Below are 12,356 nucleotides of genomic sequence, written 5' to 3'. Positions count from 1 at the left end.
GGTTGCCACTTGAAGAGCATGGTCCCTTTAGGTATGACTTACCTGTTTACGCGGGAAAATGACAGAAAGTACCAGAACCTTCTGAGGGGCTCATCCTCTCCCTATAAAAGGACGGCTCCTAAGGACCAAAGGTCACTTGGCTGGACTCACAACACAGCGAGCACCCCCACCCCCCTTCCCCTTTGCCCCCTCCAAAAATTTGACATTTAATTATATATGTCGCTGACTTTTATGTGGTTTGCCACCCTCAGCATGAGGGGGGGGGACTTTATTCGGTGTACAGTTTTTGCTTGTGTTGCTTGAGTCGTAATGGTTAAGCAAGTTCTTTGGTTGATTGATTATTTTACTGATGATTTTGTTGAATAAATAAAGTTGATTTATTTTAAACCAATAAAAGTGCAGCGGTCAAATTTTATTCCAAATGGTGTTGGGCGTTTTTATTTATATTATGATTTATTTTTCAATGTATTGGGTACCACCTGCAATGCCATGACCCAATTGGCCTTTAAATGACTGACTTCTGAAACTCAGTAAAGTTTCTTTAGGTTGTCACAGACCACTCACGCATTTTAGATCTGTGCCACCCCGAAACCTCCAGATCCAATCTTCTCATTTTACCTAAACCCCTTCAGCACACTCTGATGTCTTTATTCTCCTGACTGAAACGAAACAATGCATAAGAAAACTACGACACTTCAAATGCTGCGCCCCAACACCCTGACAGGGAGAAAATTACCATAAAGGAAAATAAAAGCTATTTGTTTGCGGCTTGTTTAAATGTAAAGGAATACATTAAACTGGTATGAAAAATTTAACTCGACGCGGAGAAAGGACGATTTAAAGGCATATTTGATTGTAATGAAATCTCCAAGCAAAAAAAAAAATGTTCCCGGCTTTGATGAACATGAGAGGCACCAAGGAAAATGCATGAAATTGAAATGGAATCTAGTCTTGCTCCCTCCGTGTCACTGCTGGCCCCTCTATGACTTGCAGCAGTGTGATTACCCAGAGGTATTACACATGCCGGGTTTTCACTCAGACCTCATCTCGTCAGGATCTTCTGTCTGTGTTTGATTCGCCCACGTGTTCCCCTAAGGCTATTGTCTCCGTTTGCTCTCCTTCAGGCACGCAATTCTCCCTAGTGATGTCCCTCAGACGCCGCGTCCTATTTACACTCTTCCCTACAGGCATTGTTGTGTGTGTATGTGTGTGAGCGTGTGTGTGTAGACCCATCACGAGCAGCCCCCCTCCTTCCCCATATGCTTCTGAAAGAGCAGCCTGTGTCATCTCTTTTCATACCTTCCCCACATAAAGTGGTTCTGTCCCCGTGTACTCCTCCACCACGAAGAACTGGTTCCACACCCAGCCACGCTTCACCCGGCCAGACACCTCCAACGACAATCCCGTCTCCATGGAAACCATTCCCAAGAGCTCCGGGCTGCAGAATATCAGCACCACAGTCCAGGCAAAGCCCTTTGCAGCCATCCCAAGTCCACTGGATCCCTGGGGCCTCACATCACGCAGGGAGGACAAGTACGCCAACTGTCACATCGACAGAGAAGGAACAAGCTTCTTGTACTACTCATTCCCGGGCAATCAGCTGGGACATTGTCCAAGAGACCTCAAACACCGGCTGGAGCAACAAAAGTCCTGGATGCACTTGCATGCAGCTATAGGGAAAGGCATATATTGAGTACGGCCAAGACAGCTGTTCGCACGTCTGGAGCTGTGTAATGAAGCCTGTGCCGTGATCAGGGCTCTAACAGGTGTATGAAGCTCTACCTGGAGGTCTAGAAGTACAGTTCTGAGATCCAGCTGAGAAATGATCTGTGGAGCTACCAGTATACTGCACTCTTCTGCAAAAGCCTGTGCTGTCCTCAGGCATCCCTCAATACATTTCAGTTTCCTGCAGCAGGGGAATGTTATGTACAAAGTGCTGCACACAGTAGGCTCGCCTGCCTATTCCTGGGATGCTCTCATGCTAATGAACTTATGCAGAAATAGGTGCCGGAATCAGAATCCAAAGCCAGCTGCGCCGTGCCATATCACAGAATACACTTGTGTGTTTCTAGCCGCAATCTTGGGCACACAAAAGAAGCTCTTCTCTTATGTACTACTCTACACTTCTATACAATCCAGAGTTTGAGCAAGCTTCTTTGTATTAAATGGGTTCGGCCGTATAGACAACACTTTGGGGTAATTAGGATGCGCTAGAAGTGCATTAAAACCGATAAGCACAGCTGGCACGGAATATGCAAAAGCTGTCGAACAAACACGCTAAATTATACATGGGGTTAACGCAAAGAGCTTAACAGGGCTTCCTAGGAGGTTATATTGAGATAATATACCCAAATCCCACATAATGTAGAGCTGCGTACGGAAGTGATGCTCTGAGCTGGGTTGTAATCCCATCGATAGGTATTTAACGTTCACACGTTATTAAATGGATTCTGCAGATATTAAGTGGTAGTAGTTAACTGTATAACGCTGGGCATCACAGACACATGTGATGGGCTATATTAGGATTAATCTATGGGAATATAATCATGTGGTGATCTGATAAACCTGATGGGAATAATATGGCACGGTATGCACTAACACACTTTGCAGCTGCAGTGCAAATATCAAAAAGTTGGCGTTATATGATGAGATCAAACATCTCTGGTTTGGGATAGAATGTACAGCTGCTCATTAAAAAAAAAAAAAACTGAAAAAAATGTTGCATCCCATAGAAGTGTCCAAAGAAATGTCAGATCACTTAGCAGGTAAGATAGCCGAGCTGTATACCAAACGCTGTAAGTCACCACCTTACAGTGGAGAATCCAGGCCTTCCAATTTAACTGCTGCTCTGACTGTGGCGAGTAGAGACCAAGTTCACTGTCCAAAAAATGGCAAGCTTGTATCTTTCATCTTGACCCACATGAACAGTAGAGCATGGAGACTCGTCCTTGGTGCTGAACGTGTCCTGGAGCGCAGAAGAGGTCAGCGACCTAAACAGAGAAACAAAAAGACTTATTTGAAGAACTCGTTATCTTGTTTTGCTTTTTGTTGCCTGTCATATTTAGTTTTATCACTATACAGCAGGCATGTAGCGAGTGTGCTATGTAAGCGACCATTGCTGACCTGGGCTGTCTCTGTATGCAATACTTTGAGTTGCTCACCTGCAGCATGCAGCAAATTAATTCAGGTCTTAATTTTCATACTTGTTCAAGCTTAGTGACTCAAAATGTATTGAGTTTTTTTTCTATTTCTGAACGTTGTACAAACATAGCAAGTAAATAAAATATACAAAACACTACACATATGTTTAACACTACATTTATATATTTTTTATACAATTTGTGAGCATGTGAACATTCGTTTTGGTAATATCACATCTTGGCCACTAGACGGAGCTAAGTAACATAGGAAATAAGCATTGCCTATGCTCCTCACCTCCATCTAGTGGCCATATTGTAGTATTACATGGCAAGATATTGGAACGGGGAAAAAAATTATATTAAAGAAGACAATGGGGTCTATTTATAAACAAATATCTGTGAACATTTATTTTGGGTGAATAATTCCAAAACAAACTCCGCAATATCAAAAACTAACCCTTGCAGTGGGACTACCCCCTGCACTGCAATGGTTAAGTGCTTGTTTTGTCTAGGGGACTCAAATAAAGCAGATTTACTTACGTGTTTCTCAGTCCTGCCAACACTCTCTGGCCTGCTAGATCGGGCTCCACAGCTCCTTCTCCCCTAGACTTTGGCGGTTGAAGGACTGCTAATGTCATCACATCTTATGCAGGTCTAGTGACCTGCATTACACATGAGGATGCAAAGGGATATTCCATAGAGATGAGTGCTGACCGGCAAGGTACCGAGGATCAGGTGAGTAAAACTGATTTATTTGTGTCCCCTAGAGCAATTGAGCACTTAACTCTTGCAGTGTGGGGGTATCCCTACTGCAAGGTTAATTTTTTGATTCTCCTGTAGTTCTTTAATTCACCCAAGACGAACATTCACAGATATACACAGGGTTGAAGGGCCATGCAAATTATTTATAAATAGACCCCATTGTCTTGAAGCTACTGAGTCTCAGAATCTGGACTTCCATCCTGCATACTTGTTTATTAGGCCAAAAGCCAAACCCAAAATGACAGTCGTGGAGCCAGTAACAAGTCATAAATGGCAGCTGACATATCTATTCTAACATGTTTCCTTTAAAACAAAACTCTAGGCAGATATAAAAGACAAATGAACAGAGCCGTTATCATTACTACATAATTAAATGTATTGTTTTAAATGCATTGTGTAAATACCTTTATTTTGTCTTAATATCAGCTTCCTGCAATACCCTGCACAACAGCAGATAGCCCTCATTCACACCTGAGCATTTTGTCATGTATTTCCCAAAGCACGACAGCACTTAACATAAAGAATCCCAGTATTTTCAATAATGCCCATTCACATCTGAGCATTTTGTCATGCATTTCCGAAAGCATGACAACACTTAACCTGAAGAATCTCAGTATTTTCAGTACTGCCCATTCACACCTGAACATTTTGTCATAAGTTTCTCTTAGCGCGACAAAATTTAACATGAAGAATCCCAGTATTTTCAGTAATACCCATTCACACCTAAACACAGTGGGGGACCTAGGGAACAAAAGGCCCTGGTGCAAGATTTTTTTTCGGGCCTCCCGCACCCCCTCAAAATGCATGTTTTTCGCAAAATGGTGGCCAATTTTGCATTTAACAACGGTCTCCTCCTCTTAATAAATAGCTTTTGGCAAAAACAAAACATGTTAAGCCTGAAAATGCCTAAAAAACAAAGAGCTTCAAAATCACCTAAGAATGCTCACGCTCAAGTGTGGAAGGGGCCTAGACTGGAAGAGTAAGAGACAGCACTGGGAGCCAATCAGGCAGTTTGCATGTTGGTCGGAGGAGAAAGCAGAGTGTGTGCAAAGGTAGGACGAGAGAGCAGAGAGAGGTAAGGTAGGATGAGAGAGCAGAGTGTGCAAAGGTAGGAGGAGAGAGCAGAGAGCGGGCAAAGAGATCACCTCTTCAGTCTGCTGCTGCTCTATCAATGTCCCATCAACAGGCTAGGAGTGGAGAGCAGACACCACTGTATCACTGCTGCAGTCTACAACTGTAAAAAACAAAAGTGGTATCATCGGCTTTGCTTGCAGCCAGAGCTGTGTAAATCTCGTATCTTGATGGACAAATGTAAATCCTATGCAGTGGCGTAACAACCGGGGGTGCGGGGGGGTCACTTGCCCCGGGCACAGGACTGAGGGGGGGCGCCGTCACGACCCCTGCTAAACGAAGCCATGGCTCCCTCTCCCTGATGGCATGCTTGGACTTGTAGTTCCTTAGCTGATAAATATGTGTGGGGGTGGGGGGTACAGTTCTAGTGGATGTTTATATAATATGGGGGGGGCGGAAAAAAAATTCTGCCCCGGGCGCCCATAACTCTGGTTACGCCACTGATCCTATGGCAGGAAAACAGCTCCCTTACATGCATTTTATCTGTGTATTTAGCTGTCTGCCTGGAGTTCAGCTTTAAATCTGATTCTCAGCCTAGTGGACGAGTATCTCATGAATACACAGTCCTGCATTCAGTGATTCAGTCGTAAATGTTAATAAAGTGACAACAATAAAATCAGACACAGAAGTGCTAGATGGTAACAAGATTTCCAGTTATTATCTATGGGTTAGTGACATCCTCAGTAACTGCACCTGCTGCCCAGTCATTTGTTGTATCTCCTCCGATGGGGTTTTCAGAATAATCCAATAACTGCAAGCTTTTTTCCATGTGTGTGTGGCGGCAGTTCTGCTATAGAGCTCAGCAAAATAATGAAATATTCAGATCTTGTCGCAGGTGTTCCAGTCTTCAATGTATTTGTGAGGTATAGCCCCCACTTTCCTAACTTACATAATGCAACCTCCCTTTTCTCCAGTCACAGCGCTCTGTTTGGCTGAGTGCTACTGTACATCATGTTGACAATAAAAATTACATTCCGGCTTCTGTTTTACACAGCCTCCTGTCAGAATGACTGCAAGCCACTGATCAGGACAAATTGAATACATCCCAACCGTATCAATATTTATTTCATTCTACAAATGGCGATGACGTGGAGAGACATGACTACAGAAAAAGTAACTCTATTTATCAAAGACGAATGTTAATCATGAGGATGAAAGCACATATTGACTTGGGCTGAAACTCTTAGCCAAGGAAGATATGTTTAGATGCAAAAAGACCAGGAATTATGTAAAAAACAATCAGAACCCTTCTTTAATTTTCTGACCTGCTCTAGAAAAATAATGTCTAGAATGACTTTTATTTTATGATCATTTTTTAAATTTGGTAACACAAGTTGTCAGTCTTCTAGACCAATATTGCTCAACCTTTTATTAGTCACGCCCTTTAAAAGTATGCAACATCTCAAGGCACCCCAGTCTATAATGTAACTGATTTTAAATGGGGACACCTACAAAAACACAAAAAAGTGGGGTTCCTCCTTCACATCATAGTCCCCCTCTTCAAATCAGGAACTCTCCTTTACATTAGAGCCCCCCCTTTTACATCAGAATCCTCCCTATCCCATTAGAGTCCACCATTACATCAGTAGCCCCCCTTCACATCAGAGCCTCCTCGTTTCACCTTAGGTCCCGCCTTCACATCAGAGTCCAACTGGCACAAAATGTTGAGGCACCCCTGAGGAAGCCAGAAGTCACCCCAGGGTACCACAGCACCCTGGTTGAGAAAGGCTGCTCTAGGTCAGTGGTGCCCAACTTGAAAGTGCCCAAGGGCCACATTTGTTTCAACCAGTCAAGTGGAGGGTTGCATCTAAGTAAGCAAAATAATGCATATATCATTTTTGGGGGCACAAACAAGGCTTTCTTTTGGTGATATTGTCTTGAATAAAACATGTTTTGTATGGAATCGAAAGACAAAAATGCATAACAAAGAGGCTTTTTCTCTTCTTTGGAGTAAGTTTTAAAAGTAAAATTTGTCTTAAAAAAAATAATTCATGCTTCACTAAAAGAAGTTTACTTTTCACTATTCACTAAAAGAAAAAAAGTTGAATTTGTTATTCTTTTTGCTTAGGAGCGATCAGTGGATCATAGGTACAATGCTCTGGCTCCTGCAGATTCTCCCTGCTGTCCCTGTCCACACCTTGGTACAGACATCTGGTAACATAGACGGGAGGTAGAATGAATGGAGTACAAGTGCGTTGACACTGCACTTGTAAGTCCCTGTGCTATGCTGGTTGAAGGGACTTGTAGTTTCTGTGTGTGTGTGTGGGGCGTTAAACACAGCTATGCCATTATAAAAAATCAACACCAGCCTGAAGGACTGAAGAACCCCACAATTCAGGTAAGTGTTTGGCTGAGTGCTACTGTACATCATGTTGACAATAAAAATTACATTCCGGCTTCTTGCATTCTGGCTTCCACCCCCCCAAGGGTTTTAAAATGACCATGTTTCATCCTAAATATGGGTGTAGCATGAAACATGGTCTGAAAGGTAAACTTAGCCTTTAAAACAACTTTTGTCACTGAGGAATAAAAAGCATAAATTGTATTCTAAAATTGTCCCATTCACAAGGGAACTAAAATAATGATTCTGGTACAATGCATAGATGAAGTTAATTACAATTAAAATAAAGGCTTTCTTTTTTTTGCACATTTTAGTAAAAAAATGAACAAACAAAAGTAAGAAAGATTTTAAAAAGTTTAAATATTAATGTAATATAATACATTTAAGAAATCAGAAAATAGCTAAAGGGAGAAGGGAAGGGAGGAATTAAATGGGACTGAATAGGGTTAACTGTGGGATAAATATGAACATATTTTATTTATTTTTTATTAAAGATGATATTTTATTAAAGATCATTTACTGTTAGAGTTGCTTTAAGTGCCATCACACGTACAAGAAACAGAGTAAACACCATGCATCCTCAACACTGATCGAAAGCTCTGTTTTACACAGCAGCAGCTACGGCTGTAACACAGAGCAGGTACTGGCTCCCATTTTGACAGCAAAAGCGGCAGGGTAAGAGAACAGGGCAGGCTCGCAAGCTGCAAAAGAAGGTCCCATGAAGCATTTGTTGGACAGCCCTGCTCTAAACCCTACAGTACAGAACTCTGTGGCATGTATGGCATGGAGAGCTCTAGTCTGCAAGGCCACGATGCTGTCCTTTATATTCTATACAAAAGCCCTCACATCAATTTGCTGGCAGGGAAACTCAAGTCACTAAAGCATCAAGTATTCCTCTAGATTCTGTCCAAAGGTCTCAAAATTATGTTGAAGAGCTACCAGTGAATAGTGCAAGTATTAGCATTAAGGACCTATGGTATGGATGGATCAACTATTTTCGGAAAAATGAATGGTCAGGGGTGCTTAGTGGCACCTAGAGATATATCTATAGTCATCTGATCCATCCTAATTCAGTCACATTAGGCGCTGATCATCTTTCTTTCTACAGGTACCTTAATGCATCGCCTTGGTGCAGGCTTTGTTGGATTGAAGAGGACTCTGCAAAGTAGTTTTTTTAACCAGTTGACATCCGCGGTGTTAAACCCCCTTCCCATCCAGGCCATTTTTCAGTATTCAGCGCTGCGGTACTTTAACTGACATTTATTCCGTCATGCAGCGCTGTACTGAAATGAATTTTATACCCTTTTTTGGGGACAGATAGAGCTTTCTTTTGGTGGTATTTATTCACCACTGGGGGTTTTATTTTTTTACTATATTAAGGAAAAATTACCGAAATTTTAAAAAAAAAAACAGTTTCCCCTATATTAAATGATAAAACATTTATTATTACCCAATTTTTTGGTAAAATATAAAAGATGGGGTCACGTCGGGTAAAAAGACACTAAACATGTCAAGCCTTAAAATTGCGTGCGCGCGCGAAACCTCAAAAAACTATAATACCCAAAATTGGCCCTAGGCGACGCTTTAAAAGCTGTTACCGCTCATCAGTTTAGTGTTATCAGTGATTGATGGCCCTAAAATGATTGCTCTCACTGCGACGTTCGCGGTGATATGTAACATGTGTAGCGCAATTGTAATTTTTGCGCGCTGGGGCACCGGACGCGTATTTACGTTTATAGGCGCGTAAACGTGGGGGTGGGGGAGTTAAACATTTTGGGGGGGTTTTTTCCCCTTTTTTTATATGTGGCTTTTATTTTATTTTATTTTTTTATGTGTTACTTTTCTTTTTTTTTATTTATATTTTTTTTTTTGCACTTATTGTTATTGCTATTATATAGGGGGATAACAACCCCCTATATAATAGCAAAGGCACACTGACAGGTCCTCTTTATGGAGATATTAGGGGTCTCTAGGACCCCTAATATCACCTATGGACCCCAAAAGAAGCTGATAAAGCAGAGATCTGCTTTATCAGCTTCTTCTCTCTCCAGATGACTGACAGGTGAATGCGGAAGTGATGTAACACACATCACTTCTGCATTCACAGCCCGGACGGGGATCAGCAAGGAGCTGATCTCCCGTCCTCCTCCTCCTGACGCCCTCGGAGCCGGTCCCGGGATCCAAGATGGGGCAGCGGATCCCGGGAATCAAGGTGAGGGGTCAGGGGGGAAAAAAATGTGCCCGCGAACGAGCACATATAGGCGATCGGCGGGCTATGGACCCGCCGATCGCCTATATGTGAAACACCCGGTAACGGGTGTGTGCATTTAGCGGGTCTTTTCTGCCCGTGCGTGCCCGCTAGGGGGCGCGCGCGAGCAGAAAAAAATTGCCGTCTGGAGACGGCAACCCGCAGATGCTGCAGTGCCGTCCGTCCGTTTTTTTACTACGGGCGGACGGCAAGAGGTTAAGGACATTAAAAGTTCACAGAAAAAAACACAACTATTAACATAACAATAGTGGATAGCCCTATAGAACCTTTTGGAAAGCCACTGCACAGGTGTTGCTGGTGCAGAACATATTGGCAGCAGGACATAAACAAACCCTGTAGGCAGCATGCACGTTGCTAAGCCATCAATAAACGTTTTTATCATTTTTATTTCTGCAAAAACATTGCATCAGAGCAGAGTCGCCTTTAGACATCATGCTGCCCTAAATAGCAATTACGCCCTTTTGTTCAATCTCTGCACATTGTGTCATGTGATCATTTTTATAAAAACTAGTGTAGAATACACTACTGGAGGCAGCATGCTGTCTACTTTATATGCAAGGCTAGTTCTTTTACAAGTACAAGTCACCAAACAAGAAAAAAAGAGAGTTGATTCAGTTTATTTCTGACCTGTAAAGCGTTTCCTGTTTTTTTACAGCTCAATATTCTCTGCACCCCCTTCTCCATAGAGTTCTTGTTGGATTTAGCCACACATGTCCAGAGACAGGCAGAAAAGGGGCACACATAAGGGAAAGGTTTTAACAATCTGTAATGTTTGAGGCTTTGTGAACCCTGCAGCATACATATGCAGAAGCATGATTGTATATTCCCTTTGTGTAGATCAGGCATGTATCTACAGTTTGAAAATCAGCACTCATCTTTTTTTTCACATCCTGTCCCTGGTTCCAAGTATATGCAATGATACCTGAATGTGCAGGTGAGCACCTTTCTGTCACATCTGTCACAGAAGGAACGTTGTTGCTTCCATTGTATTGACCATGTTAACTCATAGACATTAGTCTAATTGACTTAGCATGTATGGGGAAATAGAGGATGTGTGATATGGACAAAAAATTGAATAGATCACTAATCGGATTGGATTTCTTTTTTACTACATTACAAATATTTTGGACCAGAGTGGTGTTGTACACATAGCCTATTTGGAATTCAGTAAAGCATTTGATGTAGTTCCATATAATGATCTCATAAATATGTTGTACAGGCTAGGACTTAACCCTTGGGTGGTGCGTGCATTCGATGCACAGTTGGCTAAAGGATAGTAATCAGTATTCCAAGAAATACATTACACAGCAATGCAGAATACCATCAGCTATAGAGGACTATAAATCCCAGCAATAATGACTACCAACAGCTATAGAGAACTACAATTCCCAGCAATACCATTATAGAGCAATGCAGAACAGCATCAACTATAGAGAACTACATTATACAGTGCAATGCAGAACAGCATCAGCTATAGAGGACTACAAATCCCAGCAATACATTACACAGCGCAATGCAGAATAATATGAAGCTACATACTCTGTTGCTCTGGGTTCTCCGCCTGATGTCTAATGGGTCTCAGGAGGGTTGTGCGGGCTCTCACCAGGGGTCCAGAGAGTTTCACGGGTGCGTGTGTGTGCAGCAGAGGTGGTTCCCTAATTAGGCTCTCAGGTGGCCAATGTGGACCGCCAGGTGGTCAGTGCGGGCTCTCTGCCCCAGAACAAAAGGCTCCAGTGATGGACTACTAGTTTGTATTGAGATTGTAGTCCATCACAGGAGCAAGCTTGGAGCGGTGGAAATAAGAAAAAAAAAAGTGTGGTGTGCAATATAGTGAAATGTAAAGTGTAAAATTATACAGCAATCAATGCAAAATGGCACCGGCTAAAGAGGACTACAAATCCCAGCAATACATTATACAGCGAAATGAGGAATTCCACCAGCTATAATTTAATATTGCTGGGATTGGTAGTCCTCTATAGCTGGTGGTATTCTGCATTGCGCTGTATAGGGGACTACAAATCCCAGCAATAATACATTATACAGCACAATGCAGAATCCGATCGGCGGCCGCTCGGTCCTCAAGGGGATCCTCAGAAGGACCCAACGGGCTGCCCTCTACAGCGCCTGAATACAGGGCCGCGTCTGCCTGATCCAGCCAGCCCAGATCGCATACTGAGGCGATCCTGGCTGGCTGTACCAGGTAGATGCGGCATGTTAGAGGGCCCCCTGCTGGGGCCTCCCGAGCACCTCCTTGAGGAGCAGCGGCCGCATCGATCACAGAGCCGTGTCGGATGCGGCAGGCGGCCGGGTGTAGCGGGGGTCAAGGGGCGGTTCGCGGTGGCATCAGAGAGGCCCGGGGGGCAATTGCCACCCTGCCCAGTCTGGCCCTGATCAGAATGTGATTGTATATGGAGTTCATTCGGAACAAAGAACTGTCACTAGTGGTGGCTCTTGTACTAGGTCCTGTTGTGTTTAATCTGGTTGTAAGTGATATAACTGAATGTTTGGTGGACAAGGTATGCCTTTTTTTCTGATGGCATAAAAGTATGCAATAGGATTGACAATCCTAGAGGGGTTTGTACCATAGCATATGATTTGGCATTGCTGGAAGATTGGCAAAAGCAGTGTAAACTGCATATTAACATATCTAAATGCAAAATCCAATATTGTGGGTACACTGTTGGTCAGAACTAGAGGAAAAAGATTTGGGTAT

General features: G+C 42.9%; 1 protein-coding gene across 1 annotated transcript in view; it reads right to left on the bottom strand.

Moving 5' to 3' along the window:
• The window catches only part of CDH22 (cadherin 22), an 83,272-nt gene extending 81,218 nt beyond the window's left edge, over window positions 1-2,054 (bottom strand). The window contains exon 1 of the mRNA XM_018559045.1: window positions 1,300-2,054. Coding sequence (XP_018414547.1) covers window positions 1,300-1,485 — 186 coding nt within the window. The 5' untranslated portion in view covers window positions 1,486-2,054. The remainder of the gene's footprint in view (window positions 1-1,299) is intronic.
• Window positions 2,055-12,356: the final 10,302 nt, after the last annotated feature.

Source organism: Nanorana parkeri, unplaced genomic scaffold, assembly GCF_000935625.1.
Source record: "Nanorana parkeri isolate BGI_ZX_2015 unplaced genomic scaffold, ASM93562v1 scaffold377, whole genome shotgun sequence".
Classification (NCBI taxonomy): domain Eukaryota; kingdom Metazoa; phylum Chordata; class Amphibia; order Anura; family Dicroglossidae; genus Nanorana; species Nanorana parkeri.
The sequence above is the reverse complement of the archived record's forward strand: the minus strand, read 5'-3'. Positions and strand labels throughout refer to the sequence as shown.